The sequence below is a fragment of the Arabidopsis thaliana genome, assembly GCF_000001735.4.
Source record: "Arabidopsis thaliana chromosome 1 sequence".
NCBI lineage: Eukaryota > Viridiplantae > Streptophyta > Magnoliopsida > Brassicales > Brassicaceae > Arabidopsis > Arabidopsis thaliana.
In genome coordinates this window covers 9,270,746-9,290,559 of record NC_003070.9, presented here as the reverse complement: position 1 = coordinate 9,290,559, position 19,814 = coordinate 9,270,746, and the positions used below count along the sequence as shown (strand labels likewise).

The window sequence follows — 19,814 nt, the reverse complement described above, 5'->3', positions numbered from 1 at the left end:
TATCTCTCGCTATCACGACTTGGGAACTTGTTTTTACCCCTTCAAGTTTCGTTTGCCAACTTTTACTTACTGTTTTTTTTTTACCAGTTACTTTATTTTACTTTTTGCAATCAAATGTAACTTTGTTTATTTAAAAATGATGTTTCTAGAGGGTCATCAAAAATATCAGTGATTAGGCATAATTGTCAAATCTTGATAATTCAAAGATCTCGTTTATATGTGTTTAGTAATTTAGTCATAGACTCAACCAAAAAACTTTAGTGATCAAGTGATACTTTTTTTTTTTTTTTATCTTCTTCCAAAGCATGCAAACAGAGGAAATCAAAATATAAATGTAATCTTTTAAAACTACGGTTGTAATTAAAATTACTTTTTTTTTTTTTTTTGTCGTAAATTACTAAATTAGTATTGAATTAAGTTAGAAACTATTTCTGTGTATTTTCTTAGAGTACCTTGTGTATAATTTTGTATGAAAATAGCTAAAGAACTATCGGTAACTTTTCTTCACTTTACAGTTTTGTTTTTTACCTCTACAGTTTTTACAATTTTCGTTCTTGTTTTACAGTTAAAAAAAAATAGAAAGAAACATGAAACCACCTTCGCTTTCTCTGCTGGTGGAAGGTGCTTCGATACTACGACAAAGAGCAGCGAACTAGTAAAGCCTCGGAGATCTGAATCCCATTTCAATCAGCAAATCTTTCCGTCTCTACTTCTCTGTTTGCCGGTGTACCGGATTCTGATTCCGGAACAGACATTGCTTAATTTTGCTTCCCTTTGGCCTGTAAGCAGATTTTCAATTTTTGCTCTGTGTTTGATTTTCTTATATAGTTGGTTTAGTAAGTTCTTCTATGAAGTGAGAACAATTCTGGGCACTTCTGATTTTTTAGTCTCTAGTGATTTTAACTAGTCTATTGTGATTTTGTTGAATTTCAATTTTCTCAGACTTAACTGATAAAAATCTGATTTTTTTTCTTCTTCTTATTGTTAAGCTTTGATGATATTTTTGGATCTTGTTAATATTTAGTATAAAGTTCGTGAATCTAACATTATCATGGTTCTGCTGAATCTATACTTAAATTTGAAAATGACTTATGTTGATTAAAAACCATAACTTTTTTTTTTGTGTTTCAGGGATTGATTGAAGTTAAAAAATAGCTACATTGTACTGTAAGATTGAATATTGATGATCTCGCCGCGCGATTTCTCGTTTGAGTGATTTTCGGCTGTGAAAAATGAAGAGATTTTATGGAGGGCTTCTTGTTGTATCAATGTGTATGTTCTTGACGGTGTATAGATATGTAGACTTGAACACTCCTGTTGAAAAGCCTTATATTACTGCTGCTGCTTCTGTTGTTGTTACTCCTAACACCACTCTTCCTATGGAATGGCTGCGGATTACTCTCCCTGACTTTATGAAAGAAGCGAGGAATACTCAAGAAGCGATATCTGGTGATGATATCGCTGTTGTCTCGGGTTTGTTTGTTGAGCAGAATGTGTCTAAAGAAGAGAGAGAGCCTTTGCTTACTTGGAACCGTTTGGAAAGTCTTGTTGATAATGCACAGAGTTTAGTTAATGGAGTTGATGCTATTAAGGAAGCTGGCATTGTTTGGGAGAGTCTTGTGTCTGCTGTTGAAGCTAAGAAACTAGTTGATGTTAATGAAAATCAGACGAGGAAAGGAAAAGAGGAGCTTTGTCCTCAGTTTCTAAGCAAAATGAATGCTACTGAAGCTGATGGGAGTAGTCTGAAGTTGCAAATTCCTTGTGGTTTGACTCAGGGTTCCTCCATCACAGTTATTGGCATCCCAGATGGTCTTGTTGGTAGTTTTCGGATTGATCTAACGGGACAACCGCTTCCAGGGGAGCCTGATCCACCCATCATTGTGCATTATAATGTTAGGCTTCTTGGTGACAAATCGACGGAAGACCCTGTGATTGTTCAAAACAGCTGGACGGCATCTCAGGACTGGGGAGCTGAGGAACGCTGTCCAAAATTTGATCCTGATATGAATAAGAAAGGTGAATGCAAGTATAGTTTCACCCGCTTACATAAATGTAGTCACTTGATCCTCCATGAATAAGTCTGTGTTGACATGATTATAATACACAGTGGATGACTTGGATGAATGCAACAAGATGGTTGGTGGAGAAATTAACCGAACTTCTTCAACTAGCTTGCAGTCCAACACTTCAAGGGGAGTTCCAGTAGCCAGGGAAGCATCTAAACATGAAAAATACTTTCCTTTCAAGCAGGGTTTCTTATCGGTTGCTACACTTAGGGTGGGAACAGAGGGAATGCAGATGACAGTTGATGGGAAACATATAACTTCATTTGCTTTCCGCGATGTAATATCATCACTCTTCTTATATATTTTTCTACTGCTCTTAGCAATTTTCCATCAAATGTTTAGTGTCTCATATGGGTTCTTCGTCTTTCAGACACTGGAACCGTGGCTTGTTAGTGAAATACGGATTACAGGTGACTTTAGGTTAATATCCATTCTTGCCAGCGGTTTGCCCACATCAGAAGAATCAGAGCACGTTGTTGATCTAGAGGCACTAAAATCACCTACCCTTTCACCATTAAGGCCACTGGATCTCGTTATTGGTGTTTTCTCCACTGCAAACAATTTTAAAAGACGGATGGCTGTGAGGAGAACATGGATGCAGTATGATGATGTAAGATCTGGAAGAGTTGCAGTACGCTTTTTTGTTGGCCTTGTAAGCTTTCTCCCTCTCTGAAAATATCAGGAGTATGTTGGAATTGCATAATTCTAAATGATGATTTTCTTTGTGGTTGGTAATGCAGCACAAAAGTCCTCTTGTTAACTTGGAACTCTGGAACGAGGCTCGGACTTACGGTGATGTTCAGCTAATGCCCTTTGTTGATTATTACAGTCTCATCAGTTGGAAAACACTAGCCATCTGCATCTTCGGGGTAATAATATAGTTGTCTTTGTCATGTTTCTTCCTAGCCACAGTTGAGTAGTCTTTACTGTTTTGCCTCACTAACGTCATATTTTAAACAGACAGAGGTTGACTCAGCCAAGTTCATCATGAAAACGGATGATGACGCCTTTGTTCGTGTAGATGAAGTGTTACTTTCTTTATCAATGACCAACAACACTCGCGGGTTAATATACGGACTGATCAATTCCGACTCTCAACCTATTCGAAACCCTGATAGCAAATGGTACATCAGTTATGAGGTACAACACAATCTGACATAGCTATGTTTGCAAATAGACTGATTTCTGATTCATTTAACGAAGTTTCTACTCAAAAAACAGGAATGGCCTGAAGAGAAATATCCACCATGGGCGCATGGTCCAGGCTACATTGTATCTCGTGACATAGCAGAATCGGTTGGTAAGCTTTTCAAAGAAGGAAACCTAAAGGTATTGTACTACTCTATGCTAACTCCATTCAATCACATTTCCGGATTCACATAGAAATGGATTGTGAAAATTTTTGAAATTTGTGAATAGATGTTTAAGCTAGAAGATGTGGCAATGGGGATATGGATAGCTGAGCTGACAAAACATGGACTCGAGCCTCATTACGAAAACGATGGAAGGATCATTAGTGATGGATGCAAGGATGGTTATGTGGTTGCTCATTACCAAAGCCCTGCCGAAATGACTTGCCTTTGGCGTAAATACCAAGAAACCAAACGCTCTCTTTGCTGCCGCGAATGGTAAAACGTGAACGCACATATTTCAACCATTGCGTTTTGGTTCACGTGTCCTTCCACAGGTACATAAGAAAAGAGTTCATTCTTTGGTCACAAAATATTTGATTTTGTTTGTTTGTTGTACAAGTAGACTAGATTTGCAGTTTAGTTTTACTTTTACGTGTGTATATTACAAAGATGTACTAAAACTTTCAACTGATAAATAACAATAGGAGCATATTTTATCTTTTGAGAATTTGATATGAATCAATTGTCATTGCTTACTCTTCACAAATGTTTACGTGTAATCCACTAGGGAGTGAATCGTGTCACTTCAAGTAAAGATCCGAAACCAGTGGAACTTTTTCTTTTCTTCTTATCCACCATCATGCATATAAATATGTGCAACAGCCTTCAAAATTCCCAAAAACACCCTTCGTCGTCTTGAAGTATAACTCTCTGGAATGAGGAGAGTTTAGACAAATCATAACGTTGAGTCAGAGAAAAATATAACATAGATATTTGCTAATGGATAAGCATATCGATAACATCAATCATTGTCTTCAACTTAATTTATTTTAGGCCCATGGGAAGAAAAGTCTTCTGCGTTAATAATTTCTAGATCTTTCCACAACATTCATACGCAACTCCCTTAAATCTTGAAACGACCAATTTCTTCAAAACAATAGTTTGTTTGCGATGGCGACAGAACAAGAAGCTGAAGTTGGAACAGAGACATCCTCTGTTTCCGGAAGGTTTTTGAGGAACAGAGATTTATATCTCTTCTTGCCTTTTCTCTTAGGCTTCTCTGATCAAGAATCATCAAACGGAGATGATGATGATGTTGCTTCATCGCGTGAGAGAATCATTTTAGTCAACCCTTTTACACAAGGAATGATTGTGCTCGAAGGCTCATCAGGAATGAATCCTCTGCTTCGTAGCTTACTGGAGTCACGTGAGGAAGGTCGTCCTCCTGCGTCCAAGGCTTCCATCGATGCGATGCCGATCGTTGAGATTGATGGCTGTGAAGGAGAGTGTGTGATCTGTTTGGAGGAGTGGAAGTCCGAGGAGACGGTGAAGGAGATGCCGTGTAAGCATAGGTTTCACGGTGGATGTATAGAGAAATGGTTAGGGTTTCATGGGTCGTGTCCTGTTTGTAGGTACGAGATGCCTGTTGATGGAGATGAGATTGGGAAGAAAAGAAACGATGGGAATGAGATTTGGGTTAGGTTCAGTTTCAACGATGGTCGGAGAATTAGAGATTTTTCTGCGCAGGACGGTGGAAACAGTGATGGTGTTGAGTCCGAGAATTAGGATTTACATAAGAAGCTTTTGTAAAAAAAACTTGTGCCTTTTTTTGTTCTTGTTCTGGGAAAAGGTTGATGAACTTTTTTTGTCTTAAGATGGTACAAAGTAAGCTCAGGAATCTCCATAATCCTCATCAAACCCTGAGGCATCACTTCTGATATCACACATAACAAAGAGAAAAAAATGAAAAAACAATCAAGAAATGTGCATAAGACCAAACCACAAACACTTCTTGATTCCTTGATTAAGAGTTTTCAGAAGGACAAAGAAGATAGAGACGAACTTTCTGGCCCACCAAGTTGATTAACAGCATCGATGAATCTGTTTTGAAGCTCACAACTCCATTTCAATCTCTCCTTAGATTCCTTTGACTTATGGTTCTTATCATTTACCATGTTCTGTAGTAACAATCAAGAATGATCCCAAACGCAAAAACATTACTCTGGCCACAATAAAGATTAAAAAGAAGGATTTTATTTTCACGATTGTTGCACAGATATGGAGATTAAAAACATGTAGTTGTTGGAGTTTGCTTTTACGCTTGTTCTTCAAATCTTATTCTCACAACATAACTGGAAACATTAGTTGGGAATATATGCTCTCTTGACTCTTTCCTCTTTCTTTTTCTTTTATTTATTTACCTTTTTCTCATTTTACGTTTTAGTATTTGACTACATACAATATTTGTTTCCCTTTCCTCGAGTACTTCCGGATTTCACACAACTTTTTGAATACATATTTTTTCTATATTTTTGGAAGTTTTGTGTAAACGCTTTCTTCTTTGACCTGAAGTGGGGTTAGACAGAATATGATCCAATAATGTCAAAACAAAAAGTTTCCATGAAAATTATAATAGACTGAAGTTTATCAAGCTCATTACTTCTCCTTAATTATCTCGACAACTCCATTTCCATACTTCTCTGCATTTCTTTGAATTTCCCTACACTATATCATAGCATGTAATAAAACGCCAACAAACATTTGTAACCAAGAGATTAAAAATGTTGTAGGTGTATAAGAAATTTAGTCTATGATCACAATTCACAAGATATAGTAACCCTTAAATATGCTTATTTTATTACCATTATAAACCACGAGAAGGAAAATAAGATGCAACAAATACTGTAAAGCAATTTTTTTTTTTTTTTTTTGTCACACTGTAAAGCAATTAAAATCCCATAAAATATATATAAAAGAGCCTCTATCGATCCCATGTAAAGCATATAGAATGGCCTCCGTCACGTTTTTCACGACAAGGGGCTGGTTCATAAATGTACCATATACATTCTCTACATATCCCAATAGGACTTGTTTCATTGTCGTCTCTGTCTGCCCTAAAAATATCAAATTTCTCTATACTTCCGGGCCACTCGAAAGTGCAATTATACGTTGTTGTTTTACGAAGATTGACACGAAACCTGAAATCGAAACTAGCTCCGATTGGGAGCTTTTGTATCCCCAAATCTTTCTCTTTATTCACACAATGTACGACCAATGTTGCACGTGAGGTCAATGTGTTGTAGATCACGACATGTTTAGGTGAAAATAGCAAAATTCCATCGTTGGACGAATGATTTCCCAAAGATGACAACTTTTTTAGGATAAATAAAAATGAGAGAAGCACGGAAGTGAAGTGGTTATTTGTTGAGGAAGCCATGGAAGGGTTTACTGGTTTGTGACACAATATTTTTCCTTGTTTCGAAAGTAGTATTTATATGTAGATGGGAAAAATTGATTATATATCATTTAATTACTCATTAGGAGGGGAGAAAGGAAGTTAAAATCTATTGTTCTTTCCCTACCAAAAAAAAAAAGGTCTATTGTTCTTTAAAAATAATCTAACTAATAATTAGTTATCTTTATTGTTCTTTAATTAATTAATATTTTTTAAAGTGTGAAAAAATGATAAGATCTCTCTATCCCCTATATATTAATTAAGAAACATACTTAAGAAAATAACCTTTAGCTACTGTAGTATTTACAGAGATATCATGCTGACGTGACGCAAGCAGAGCAATTCTCAACCAACTTAATTCGTTGTTCATCATTTACTAGATTATTTACAAAAATTGTCATTAATATTATATATAAATATTCCAACAACATAAAAAAAAAAAGCAATTTCCAATTAAAAATATAGTAAATAATTAAAAACAAAATTTCAATTAAAACAACCTAACTAAAGAGATTTAATATGGAAAATTGAATATATACAAAAAATTAAGATTTGGGAGCTTCATAATCTTGACATCTTTCCTCTATTACTTTTATATATTTAAATCTAAAAATAAATATTCACAATAAATAGGATTATCTATTTTCATCATATTTCTAATCAGATTTTACCAATACATTTATAATTTAAATTATTCCCAAAAATATAATATCAATTAAACTTAGTTAAATTTTAAATATTCAGAAAATTCTAAAAATATAATAAGAATTAAATTTAATCAGAAAATTCCAATTTTGTTTTCTGTTAAAATTATAAAATAATATCTAATATATTTATACAACTTATGTATGTTTCATATCAATTAATGTATATGTAATAATAATTTTACTTCAAAAAATTATTGGTTTAAATAAAATAAAACGCTATATGATATGTTTCATAATATACAAGCACACAAAGCAAAACAAAATTACACACAAACACACATGATTTGGTGACTATTTGGTTTGCAAAGGACAAAGTAGATGGATGAAGCTCACAGTTCCATCTCAACCTCGGGTTAGAGTCCTTTATACTATACAAGTATACAACTGATAAAGTAAGAGAAATGGAAAGAGACACTCAAATACTTTGCTGTAGAATAATCAAAGCCCGTCTTGGATTTAGAGAGAATATAAAACATACGTATATGAAATTGCATGGGGATGTAAATAGGCTTATATAGGTTTTAGTGACAAATAGTGAAAAATATGTAACAACAATTTCAAACAGCTTATTTGTCTATTTAATACTATTCGGATACAACGAAATGAAAGAAAAATACCAGAAATATTCTACGATGATTAAGAGCTTGATTGGTATGCAGTTTTTTCACGTTTTCAACAATTCTGATGAGTACTTAGTTATTATTCATAAAACTGTGATCAATGATAAAACATAAAAATAACACGTGGTTATTTAATTTTTCTTGCATGTTTTGAAATTATAACCAAACTAAACAAACTTAGCTTTATTCATCTATCTAATACTAGTTTTTTGGCATTTGGAAAAAAAAAACATTTCTCTTCAATTTAAAAGTGTCGTTATTCTATTGATTCCGATATTTCACAATTGGTCTATTCATCTGTTAATATGATATACCATTCAATCTCTAAGATGTCCATGAAAAACAGAAAGGAGCCCCTCCATCGCGTCTAGCACGACATGGACCTGTCTCACAAATATACCAAATACATTCTCTACATATTCCACATGTACTTTTTGAATTATCGTCTCTATCTACTCTAAAAATATCAAATGTCTTTGCATTTCCTGGCCACGAGAATGTACAAGTGTATGTTGTTGTTCTGCGTAGATTGACCCGAAACCTGAAATCTATTTGTTCTTGAGGTTCTAACGCATGAACCCCTAGATCTTTCCCTTTATTCCTACAGTGCACGACCAATCTTTCATGTGGGTTCAATGTGTTGATGATTATAACATGTTTAGGTGCAAACGGAAGATCAACATCGACAGATGTATAGTTTTCAAACGCTAATGACGTTTTGAAGATAACTAGAGTTGTGATTAGCACGGAAATGAATTGGTGATTTGTTAAGGAAGCCATGGATGTATTTTGCTGGTTTTTAATATACTTGGATTTTCTGTGAAGTAGTATTTATGAATTAAAAAAATTGTGAACTATTATCTTCTTGTTATTTCCTTGACAAAACATTTAATATACCATATAATTAGTCATATTTAAAATGATGTGAAATTTGTCAATTAAACAAAAAGATGTGAAAATCTGTAGATAATAAAGCTTATAATGATGTATTTTCAAGTAAAGGTTTTGAAATTATAACTAAACTAAAGACACTTTATTCATCTACTAAATATTAATTTTTGGCATTTGAAAAAAAAACATATATATTCAATTTAAAAGTGCCATCTTTTTATTGATTCCGATATTTCATAATTTGTCTTTTCATCTGTTAATCTGATATACCAGTCAATCTCTAAGATGTCCATGAAAAACAGAATGGATCCCCTCCATCGCGTCTAGCACGACATGGACCTGTCTCACAAATATACCAAATACATTCTCTACATATTCCACTTGTACTTTTTGAACTATCGTCTCTATCCGCTCTAAAAATATCGAACGTCTTTTCATTTCCTGGCCACGAGAATTTACAAGTGTATGTTGTTGTTCTGCGTAGATTGACACGAAACCTGAAATCTATTTGTTCTCGATATTCTATCTTATGAAGCCCTAAATCTTCCCCTTTATTCCTACAGTGCACGTATAATTTTCCATGTGGGTGCAAAGTGTTGATGATTATAACATGTTTAGGTGAGAACGGGAAATTACCATCGACAGATGAAAAGTTTTCAAACGCTAACGATGTTTTGAAGATAACTAGAACTGTGATTAGCATGGAAATGAATTGGTGATTTGTTGAGGAAGCCATGGATGTATTTTGCTCGTTTGTAATATATATACTTTGATTTTCTGTGAAGTGGTATTTATGAATTAATTTTTTTTGTCAACTATTACCTTCTTTGTTATTTCCTTGACAAAAACATTTAATATACCATATCCAGTCATATTTAAAAGGATGTAAATTTGTCAATTAAACAAAAAGAAGTGAAAATCTGTAGATTATATAGCTTATAATTAATTATGTATTTTCAAGTAAACATGTCTATTGGTAGTTGCTAGCATACAAAATAAAATATCTCATCTAATTTACTTTTGGGAAGTAGAAGGTTAAATATCTCAAAATAAGATATTTTTGTCTAATAGGATTCTATTTGTCATCTTTACTTCTTTAGTAGGTTTTTCTTTTTAGTCATATTTAGCTAGTCCAATTATTCACAACTTTTTTATATATATTTTTGTAAGAAAACTAATGGACGTCTTCTAAAATGTTATTGTGAATTTACATATAAAGAGAGAAACTATGAATGATGATGGGATGTTAAAAAACGAGCAAAATAATGGTTAAAAAGGGGAGATATTATTATTTTTATGCTTGTATATGCTACTACTTACCTTATACAATAATGACACTGAATTCTATCACACATGTGGTAGATGTTCATTGGTCCCATGGAATGATGACTACTTTAACTCTAGTAGTATTTTCCATTTAGACGTGTTTCACACGGTGTACAACCGACGTAGACCAAACAATGTTGCATATTGCCATGTTCATTTTTGTAAAATAGATTTCTCATGTTCTGTTTTTTTTTTATAAACAGGGTAAATCATGGGCTGAACCTAAATTAATCCTCGAGATCTATAGAAATTGGGTATCCTTGCCATTTAAGGTGTCTACGGTTACCAAAAAAAAAAAATTAGATCCATGATCTTTCATACAAGAGAGAGTCCCCAACCCATTTGAGGAGACTGCTAAGCCACTTTTACAGGACCATTCAAAAAAAAAAACTACATTTTAATAACTTACTAATCTCTGTCTCGTAGTTTTGTTGGAAGTGAAAAAAATGTCGAATTTTCGTAACAATTTTTCTCTATCTCTTGAGAGGTTTTCTTTACCAAAGTTTAGTTGTTTCCTTAAGAACTTCTAAGTCCAAATTGACGGCGTTTTTGTGCTTTAATTACACGAAATAATTGCTTCTCTTGCGGTTTAAATTTATGTGCGCTATTCATTCTTAACACGAACTCCGGAAAGTTTGAACTCCAATTATTAACATTCTTTGACTAGATTTCGTGCGAGTATATTAAGGTTGTTCTGCTTCTTCCGGATCTACGAGAATAAGCGGTGAACCAATATTATATATACCATATATTCACTTTAATCGTTATGAAAACGTTGCCTCGTCATCAATGTCTTGATTAGTCGTGAATTCAGATTTTCATGGTTATAAGAACAACCTAATCTATTAACACATGAGAAACTAAAAAATAGGTAACCACAAATTCAAACACCAAATTATTTTATTTATATTATTACTAAAGTAAATGAAGGGAAAAATATTTTAAATGACTAAGAAGCCCAAGGAAAACACTGAGGCTGGCCTCCATCACGTCTATCACGACAAGGAGCTGGCTCATAAATACTCCAAATACATTCGCTGCAAACTCCATATTTACTTCTTGGATTATCGTCTCTATCAGCTCTAAAAATATCAAACGTAGCTGTATTGCCGGGCCACTCGAAACTGCAAGTGTACTTTGTTGTTTTACGAAGATTGACGCGAAACCTGAAATGAAAACGAGCTAAATGTTGGAGGCTTATTACCCCTAAATCGTCCCCTTTGTTCCTACAATGCACAATCAACGTTGCAAGTGTGACCAATTTGTTGATGATGATAACATGTTTAGGTGAGAATAGTAAGACTCCTTCGGTGGACGAATAATTTCCAAATGATGACGATGTTTTGTGGACAGCGAGAAAGAAAATTAACAAGAAAATGAAATTTTGATTGCTTGAAGAAGCCATGTGTGTGGTGGCTTTAGTTTAAGCCTTTGTTCATTCGGAAGCAAAATTTATAGATGAAACAACAAATAATGTCTTTTCTAAACTAAAAAGAAAAATTATTTTTTGGGATAAAGGATGTGAAAATCTTTAGCTTATAACTAATAACAATGTCTTGGCGATAAATATATGGAGTCTAATCATGTTCACCAATAATTAGTTAATTATAACCATACTAATTAAAATCTATATTTTTGCTTTGTTAATTATTAATGTGTTTTGGCAACAAATGGTTATATTTATGGCATTTTCTATTTTTGACTTATAAAGCTATTTTTTGTTCCAAAAAAAAAGACCTATAAAGCTATTTGTCTTTCAATTATTCATAACTAAATTTAGTAAAAAATTCAATTTATATCAAACAAATTATTTTTACAATCTTCTGATTAACTTAAATCTTTTATTTATATTTTTTATTAATATCATTGTTATTTATATATCTTCTAATTATAAAAAACACATTTATTCTTATCCATAAATATTATCAAAATTTTCAACATGCTATACTCATACTTGCGGATGTTCTTTTATTTTGTGTTGTAAATAAGCATGTTTTAACATCTTCTCGTACTTTTTTTTTTATGATCCTAATAATCTCTTCCATCTAGTATTGCTTTTTGGAATATTTATTTGTTTTTCTAAATTTGGTTCATACAAATCATGATGTTAAAATAATTTTAACTTGATTAGTTTACCGTTTTCCGTTTTTTGGTGCTTATATATGTTTATTTTTAAATGATGAATTGTCGATTTCTGAAGAGGTCATATTCCTATTATATATAATATTATTGTTGCAATTGTTGTGTTTCCAAACGCAGACCAACCGGTTAGATTGATGTTCAGCTCTGGTCCCTTATGATTCATCCACCATTATATGGTTTTACCGGGTTTACCAAACGTTAGTTGTTTTTCTATTTTCGAGTTTCTTAAATACTAAATGATTTAAAATATTAATTAAAAAATACATTGTAAGTTGTGCCTATGTATTGGCTGAATAATCTTAGGACACTGCATAATTTGCTCTATAAACTGCAACAAATATTTGTTTGCAAATGAGGAAAATAGAAATGTTAGTTTTATCAAATTTCTTGACATGGTAATTGATTTTCTCAAAATTATTCTTAACAGATATGACGTTGCTTTTCTTTTTGTTTACCTCGTATTTCTTGACATGTATGCTTTGATGACTATACATCTTTCCTGTGCTACTCCAATTTGATTATAGATCTCTCTAGGACATTAATATTATCGGGTATATGTTTATTTACTCTTATGTGACTTAATTGTTATTAGATATCTCAGACATTTCTTTTGCATGTTCTTGGTCATTAGCCGTAGTATGTCATATATATATATATATATGCCTTGTATCAATCAACTCATGTGCATACCAAAAACTACTAATCACATTGCAATTTATATTTTTGGTAGTGTTGATTAGTAAGATACTTGGTGGTACACCATTTATCGCAACAATAAAGAGTTATCAATCAGAACAGAAATGGGAGACTGCTATATTTATCTCGAGGTCTATCTTATATACAAACACCTAATTACTTTGAACTCTCGAAGACAATGAGAAATATTCTTACGAACACATTAGCTGTAGTATTGACCGCGATCTTTATGCTTTCCATGAATTGGTGAAGAATTGCTTCCTTGTGGTCAAAATGTATGTGCACAAGAACATTCGCCGCTTGAAGCAAGAAATCATGTTAGGTGTCGATGATAAGGTTTTTTTACTTCTTCCGGATTTACATGAATAAAGCGGTGAACCATACCATATTCATATGATTGGGGAAGGCGATATACCCAAATAAACAAAACTGTGAATCATTATCACAAGATCGCCTTGCCATTAAGGTCGTGATGAATGTGTCTTTGACGTGAATTCAGATTTTCATGGTTATAAGAATAACCTAATCTATTATCACACATGAGAAACTAAAAATAGGTAACCACAAATTCAAACACAAAATTATTTTATTTTATTATTACTAAAGTAAATGAAAGGGAAAATACAAATATCTTAAATATTTTTAGATGACTAAGAAGCCCAAGGAAAACACTGAGGTTGGCCTCCATCACGTCTATCACGACAAGGAGCTGGCTCATAAATACTCCATATACATTCGCTGCAAACTCCATATTTACCGCTTGGATTATCGTCTCTATCAGCTCTAAAAATATCAAACGTAGCTGTATTGCCGGGCCACTCGAAACTGCAAGTGTATGTTGTTGTTTTACGGAGATTGACACGAAACCTGAAATCAAAACGATCTAGAGGGTTGAGTCTTATTACCCCTAAATCTTCCCCTTTGTTAGTACAATGTACAATCAACGTTGCACGTGTGACCAATTTGTTGATGATGATAACATGTTTACGTGCGAATGGTAAAAGCCCATCGGGGGACGAGTGATTTGTTAATGATGCTGACGTTTTGAGGATAAAGAAAAATAAGAATAATACAAAAATAAAATTTTGATTGGTTGAGAAAGCCATGAGTGTGTTTTACTTTTAAGAATTTGTGAGATAATAATATTTGTTCTGTTTCAGAAGCAAGAATTTATAGATGAAAATACATTAAATGTGTTATTATTTTTAATGCAAATTATCTTCTGGGATATACGTATAAATCTTTAGTTTGTAACGTAAAATACAATTACAAGCATACTAAATAAAATATATATTTAATGGTTTCTATATCATTATTCTTTGGCAACAAAAATGGTCAAATTTATGGAATAATGCAATGTTAGTATGAAATGGTTTCTATATCATTATATTTAATTATTAACAACTATGCAATATTAGTTTGAAATTGTAACGTATGTGATACTAAATAAGTGCATGAATCACGCGAATAAATCAAATTATTTTGAAAAACTGTTAGAGCAAGATCTACCTTAAACCACAATTTATTGATTTCTTTTCTAGCAACAAAACGTCTTTTATCACTCTAAACCAGCTTCAAACACATCGTGCACAACAATGTGTTTGTATCTCACGATCACGCATGTGAGAAGCTAAATTACCAACGTTGTAAATTTTTCTCCTATTAGATAAATAATATAGAGTAAGAGTAAAAATAAATGGTCCAACATGGTAAACATAGCACTTTACCAAGATTTTAACCACCGCAATCTTGATATCATCTCGAGGAGAATGATGATTGTTGTCTCGTCGCTAGGGATGACAAGGAGAAAATAGTTATCGATATTTTAGTTATTTGTATAGAAATTAGTTTTTATAATCGATGTTTTGGTTATTCATATTGTAATATCTGATTTTGCTTACCCTAGCAACAATTTTTTTAGTAGTCAATATTTTGGTTATTCGTATAGAAACCAAAATATTTTGTACTCATTCACAAAACCACATTGGAACATCTGTAATATAGCATTTTGAACTGATGTATGGCAGCTGGCATTTTTGTAAATGTTTTCGCATTATTGTATTTCTAATTTTCTGTATGAATATTCCAAAAGAAGTTGTACATTTTAATGAGACGTGGCTGACAATAAAGGAGGCAAATCTTTTTAGTGGCACTGAAAGAGAGATCAAAAAGAGCATGAAAAGAGATAGCAAAAAGCCCACTTTTTTGCAACATGTGGCTCTCTCATCTCTTCATGTCCCTCTCTAAGCTGACGTGTAATTTCTCCATTTTCTCTGTCTTTATGGCTTGTGGCTCTGTGTGATCCGTTATTAATTTAATACCAACCTCAGCCTCTTATACATACTCTTGTCTCAGACCTCAAATAAAGAATAAACACATAACACAAATCTAATCTCATACTCCATCTTCTTTTCTGTCTTATGTCTTCAAAGATTGGTATGTCTCAAGTTAGAGATACTCCGGTTAAATTGTTTGGCTGGACAATTACACCGGTTTCTCATGATCCATACTCTTCTTCGTCCCATGTTCTTCCTGATTCTTCCTCGTCTTCCTCGTCTTCTTCTCTATCACTTCGACCACACATGGTATGTTTCATGGTCTTACCTTTATTTGTTAAGAAATGCTAAAGATTTAATATTTTCTCTAGTCCTTGTATCAGTTTGAAACTAGTTCATGATGTTAATCCTAATCCAAGTTCCTTCAATTTTTTTCAGATGAATAACCAATCTGTTACTGACAATACAAGTCTTAAGCTGTCATCTAATCTTAACAACGAGTCAAAAGAAACATCTGAGAACAGTGATGACCAACACAGCGAGATCACAACAATTACATCGGAAGAAGAGAAAACAACTGAACTGAAGAAACCAGACAAGATTCTTCCATGTCCGAGATGCAACAGCGCAGACACCAAATTCTGTTACTACAACAACTACAACGTTAACCAGCCACGTCACTTCTGTAGAAAATGCCAGAGGTATTGGACCGCTGGTGGATCCATGAGGATCGTCCCGGTTGGCTCAGGCCGTCGCAAGAACAAGGGATGGGTTTCTTCAGACCAGTACCTGCACATCACTTCCGAGGATACTGACAATTACAATAGCTCCTCAACAAAGATTCTAAGCTTCGAGTCTTCGGACTCTTTGGTAACTGAGAGGCCTAAGCATCAATCAAACGAAGTGAAGATAAACGCTGAACCTGTTTCACAAGAACCCAACAACTTCCAAGGGTTACTTCCTCCCCAAGCATCCCCTGTTTCGCCTCCTTGGCCTTACCAATACCCTCCAAACCCTAGTTTCTACCACATGCCCGTCTACTGGGGCTGCGCGATACCGGTTTGGTCTACCCTCGACACTTCTACATGTCTTGGGAAAAGGACAAGAGACGAAACTTCTCATGAAACTGTTAAAGAGAGTAAAAATGCTTTTGAGAGAACAAGCTTGCTTTTGGAATCTCAGAGCATCAAAAATGAAACAAGTATGGCTACAAATAACCATGTGTGGTATCCAGTACCGATGACCCGCGAGAAGACACAAGAATTCAGCTTTTTCAGTAATGGAGCTGAAACAAAGAGCAGCAACAACAGATTCGTCCCTGAAACGTATCTTAACCTGCAAGCAAACCCTGCAGCCATGGCAAGATCTATGAACTTCAGAGAGAGCATATAACGTTAAAGGAGAAAAGAAACTTTGTAGATACCTTTTTTTGTGTGATGAATTAACTTTTAATATCTATCTTATTTATATACCACAATCCCCATTTTGTAGATTATCCAAACAGATGGAAATGCTGAAGTGTAATGTCTTTTTTGGTAAATGTGGTTCGAAAATATTGTTTACTCCATTATTTGTATTTTGTAGTACTAGTGTATAAATTAATTGGAAAAAAAACATATGTGTGAATTTTCATGTAAAGGAGAAAAAGTAGAGAATCTTAACTTGGAGTCCTTGGTACAGAATCCATCTGATTGGTACAAACTAAAAGCTAAAGGAGAAACATAAAAGTCTCTTTCTTTGAAAATAAAATAAGTCTCTTCATTTGCGTATAAAGGGAAACAATAAGAAGAAAACACTTTAAGCACTTTTTTCCCCCTCTCTTTAAGCACTTTACTTTGGGAGAATTACTAAAATGAGTGGAAAAATGTTAATTAGTTTTAGAATAGTTTTTATCTTTTCGAAAATCACTTAATATTGACTTCACTCGGATGTTTGTTCCCAAAAAGAGAGACTCGAGAACATCTCCGAAATAGATTGGGCCTATTGAAGCAATTTCAGACCCAATGGGTAAATTAAAAATCTTCTCTACAACAACCTTTCAAAATCCGAAAAACCCATACATTTATCCACGTTATATATTATTTTAAAAACTCATATTCAAAACCAAAACTAATTTTTTTCCTTTTTTTTTAACCCAACCAAAACTATACAAAAGAACAATTCAATTTAAATTTTTCTTTTATATCTACAACATGGAAAGAATTACAAGAAAGAAGGGCATGTGTGGGTCCGCGTGACATGAGAGAGATACATAGGTAAGAAGCTTGAAGAGTTGGAAAAACGGTTTGAAGAGAAGAAACAAATGCAATGTGTGTGTGAGATTTGGTGAGCATGTTTCATGTTTGGCCTTTCTGTTGCACAATCTCTGCCTCAATTTTGGCAGTTCCTCTTCTCTTAATTACGCATCTTCGTCTCTTTCTCCAACTCCTAGAAACTCCACTCTTTTTAATTTCCCTTCTCTCTCTCTCTCTCTCGTTGTTATTCTCAACACGTCTTTAGCAATATTTCACGTCACTTCATCATAAAAGAATCAACTTTTTAAAACCAATCTCTCTTTGTTAAATATTTCTGAACGAGTACTACTAAAAACAATGACTTATCAAATGTTACACTAGACAACCAAGTGCCAACAACAACAATCTACAGTTTAGTAATTAACGTAAACGCAAGGACAAAGGCTAGGATCTGGTTTGTTTGTTTTCTAGCTACTAAAGCTAAATGCTATTTTTTTTGTAACCAAATTTAACCACTGTCGTTATCTGATTAACACCAATTTGTTCAACATTCACGCCGTCCCCAAGCCAAGAAAATCGAAAAAATGTGGTTGCTGCTTAGCCTTTTCGAACACCTCCTCATCTACCGCGTCCATTCCGATCCAATGCATTGCATCATTTGGCTCCGGTTTCTCTTGGTTACTAGGGTCAATGTGCGGAATATTGCATAACGCGTCTGACGTGGCACCAACGTTATCGCCGACCATCATTTGGTTGCCAAACATACTCACAACCATCGGAGGTTCATTGTTCTCATAACCTGAACGTTGTAGATATAACAAAAACCAAAAAAGAGTTCAAAATATGCAAAAGACAATTGAAAAAACTATTGAAAGAGGAGGAAGAGCTATAGGCTACCTTGAAAGCAATGGAAAGGCAACACAAGCTGGTTATGGTCACTCGTGATAGGGGCATTATTAACCAGGTGATGAGTCAAATTAAACTCGGGGAAAGGCTGAGCGAAGTAATGATTAGTGGAGATAAAAGAGTGGTAATTAGGGTTAGGGTTAGGATGATGATTATTGGTGAGGTGAGGTTTAAGTGGATTATTACTCATAAGCTTTCTCCTACGGTAAGCAGAAGAGTGTTCTCTATACTTACGAGCCATGACAACATGCCAATGGTTCTTCACTGAATTATCAGTTCTACCAGGGAAAAGCCTCGCAATCATTGCCCATTTGTTACCATAAAGCCTATGTGCTTGCATCAGCCTCTCCTCTTCTTCTTCTGTGAAAGCTCTTCGGTTTATCCTCGGGTCCAATTGGTTAAACCATCGTAGTCTACAGCTCTTCCCTTTAAAAACAATCAAGATTAAGTTAATAAAACTCAAAAAAAATTACGTTAGGACTTAGATTGGACATAGAAGGCTAAAGACCAAGAAAACTAATAAAAACAAAAATTGATTTTATCACCGGATCTTAAGAACTTGACAGATCCAGATGAATCAAACAAACTGGTTTTGATGAAATTTTGAAGATCTATAAGGTTTTGATTTAACTTGCTGTCAAAAGAAATAGAAAATAAATAAGGTTTTGATTTAACTTACCAGATCTTCCTTGAAGCTTTTCAGCTATGAGGTTCCAGTTTTGTGGGCCGTAAATGGAGACAAGCTCTTTGAGTTTAACATCTTCAGCTGGTCTCCAATGTCCTCTCCCCAAGACCGATGGTTTTGAAGACGACGAGGACCAAGACTGACCACTATCTGTTGTCTCCTTCTTACCACTCTCGCTGTTACTGAAATTAGGGTTATTATTATTACTCTCTTCTTCGTGAACCGCTACATCTCCAAGAGGACTCTTCAAGATTTCAAACTCATGACTTGTGTTGCAGTGACGATGATGATGCTGATGAATATTAATGTCGTTGAAAGGGAAGTCCCAAGAAGAAGAAGCTCTTCTTGCGACGATCTCATCCATCCACACTTGTTTTTCCGTTATAAACATGGAGTTAGTGTTGGGAGAAAGGAAGAAGAAGAGAAGTGTTATTGAGAATTAAGAGAGATGTCACGTCAGCTTATAGACATATACCATCGGAGGAGAAAGACTTATGTGAGTGCATTTGCATATTATATATACACGTACGTAAATGTGTGTCATAAATATTATTTTTTAAAAATAATAGAATATCTTTTGTATATAATGGTGTGTTTGTTACGTATGGCTTTAGGTATGTGCGTGTATGTACATGTCGCGACCGTGTTTTCTGACGACTGTTAAAAAGGGTTATGGAC

General features: G+C 34.0%; 9 protein-coding genes across 11 annotated transcripts; 3 read left to right on the top strand and 6 right to left on the bottom strand.

The window, feature by feature from the left end:
- The first annotated feature begins 463 nt into the window (after positions 1 to 463).
- GALT1 (galactosyltransferase1) lies at positions 464 to 3,917 on the top strand. 2 transcript variants are annotated; one of them, NM_001332728.1, is made up of 9 exons: positions 464 to 493; positions 566 to 781; positions 1,132 to 2,016; positions 2,108 to 2,343; positions 2,437 to 2,718; positions 2,807 to 2,935; positions 3,027 to 3,206; positions 3,288 to 3,395; positions 3,486 to 3,917. In NM_001332728.1, exons 3-9 carry the CDS (start codon positions 1,233 to 1,235, stop codon positions 3,696 to 3,698), a joined length of 1,932 nt encoding a protein of 643 aa, NP_001319087.1. In that variant the 5' UTR covers positions 464 to 493; positions 566 to 781; positions 1,132 to 1,232; the 3' UTR covers positions 3,699 to 3,917. The 2 variants fall into 2 exon arrangements, with proteins under 2 accessions (NP_001319087.1, NP_174003.1); NM_102445.4 differs by lacking the exon at positions 464 to 493 and having other exon boundaries at positions 576 to 781.
- A 247-nt stretch (positions 3,918 to 4,164) lies between these two features.
- AT1G26800 (RING/U-box superfamily protein) lies at positions 4,165 to 5,535 on the top strand. The gene has a single exon (NM_102444.3). It carries the CDS (start codon positions 4,370 to 4,372, stop codon positions 4,982 to 4,984), a length of 615 nt encoding a protein of 204 aa, NP_564263.1. The 5' UTR covers positions 4,165 to 4,369; the 3' UTR covers positions 4,985 to 5,535.
- A 586-nt stretch (positions 5,536 to 6,121) lies between these two features.
- On the bottom strand, positions 6,122 to 6,687 carry AT1G26799 (Plant self-incompatibility protein S1 family). Its single transcript, NM_202189.2, has one exon. The coding sequence runs from the start codon at positions 6,633 to 6,635 to the stop codon at positions 6,180 to 6,182; it is 456 nt and encodes a 151-aa protein (NP_973918.1). The 5' UTR covers positions 6,636 to 6,687; the 3' UTR covers positions 6,122 to 6,179.
- Positions 6,688 to 8,218: 1,531 nt separating this feature from the next.
- AT1G26798 (Plant self-incompatibility protein S1 family) lies at positions 8,219 to 8,769 on the bottom strand. Its single transcript, NM_202188.2, has one exon. The coding sequence runs from the start codon at positions 8,758 to 8,760 to the stop codon at positions 8,305 to 8,307; it is 456 nt and encodes a 151-aa protein (NP_973917.1). The 5' UTR covers positions 8,761 to 8,769; the 3' UTR covers positions 8,219 to 8,304.
- A 230-nt stretch (positions 8,770 to 8,999) lies between these two features.
- On the bottom strand, positions 9,000 to 9,605 carry AT1G26797 (Plant self-incompatibility protein S1 family). Its single transcript, NM_179378.1, has one exon. The coding sequence runs from the start codon at positions 9,572 to 9,574 to the stop codon at positions 9,152 to 9,154; it is 423 nt and encodes a 140-aa protein (NP_849709.1). The 5' UTR covers positions 9,575 to 9,605; the 3' UTR covers positions 9,000 to 9,151.
- Positions 9,606 to 11,077: 1,472 nt separating this feature from the next.
- AT1G26796 (Plant self-incompatibility protein S1 family) lies at positions 11,078 to 11,607 on the bottom strand. Its single transcript, NM_001036018.1, has one exon. It carries the CDS (start codon positions 11,600 to 11,602, stop codon positions 11,147 to 11,149), a length of 456 nt encoding a protein of 151 aa, NP_001031095.1. The 5' UTR covers positions 11,603 to 11,607; the 3' UTR covers positions 11,078 to 11,146.
- Positions 11,608 to 13,605: 1,998 nt separating this feature from the next.
- On the bottom strand, positions 13,606 to 14,179 carry AT1G26795 (Plant self-incompatibility protein S1 family). The gene has a single exon (NM_102443.1). The coding sequence runs from the start codon at positions 14,139 to 14,141 to the stop codon at positions 13,686 to 13,688; it is 456 nt and encodes a 151-aa protein (NP_564262.1). The 5' UTR covers positions 14,142 to 14,179; the 3' UTR covers positions 13,606 to 13,685.
- Positions 14,180 to 15,366: 1,187 nt separating this feature from the next.
- Positions 15,367 to 16,876, top strand: AT1G26790 (Dof-type zinc finger DNA-binding family protein). The gene is made up of 2 exons (NM_102442.2): positions 15,367 to 15,620; positions 15,750 to 16,876. Exons 1-2 carry the CDS (start codon positions 15,456 to 15,458, stop codon positions 16,701 to 16,703), a joined length of 1,119 nt encoding a protein of 372 aa, NP_174001.2. The 5' UTR covers positions 15,367 to 15,455; the 3' UTR covers positions 16,704 to 16,876.
- A 970-nt stretch (positions 16,877 to 17,846) lies between these two features.
- Positions 17,847 to 19,608, bottom strand: MYB117 (myb domain protein 117; the record flags this gene model as incomplete). 2 transcript variants are annotated; one of them, NM_001160897.2, is made up of 3 exons in its annotated part: positions 19,131 to 19,608; positions 18,443 to 18,877; positions 17,847 to 18,344 (listed from the first exon to the last, which is right to left on the bottom strand). In NM_001160897.2, exons 1-3 carry the CDS (start codon positions 19,525 to 19,527, stop codon positions 18,097 to 18,099), a joined length of 1,080 nt encoding a protein of 359 aa, NP_001154369.1. In that variant the 5' UTR covers positions 19,528 to 19,608. The 2 variants fall into 2 exon arrangements, with proteins under 2 accessions (NP_001154369.1, NP_564261.1); NM_102441.3 differs by lacking the exon at positions 17,847 to 18,344 and having other exon boundaries at positions 18,432 to 18,877; positions 19,131 to 19,531.
- Positions 19,609 to 19,814: the final 206 nt, after the last annotated feature.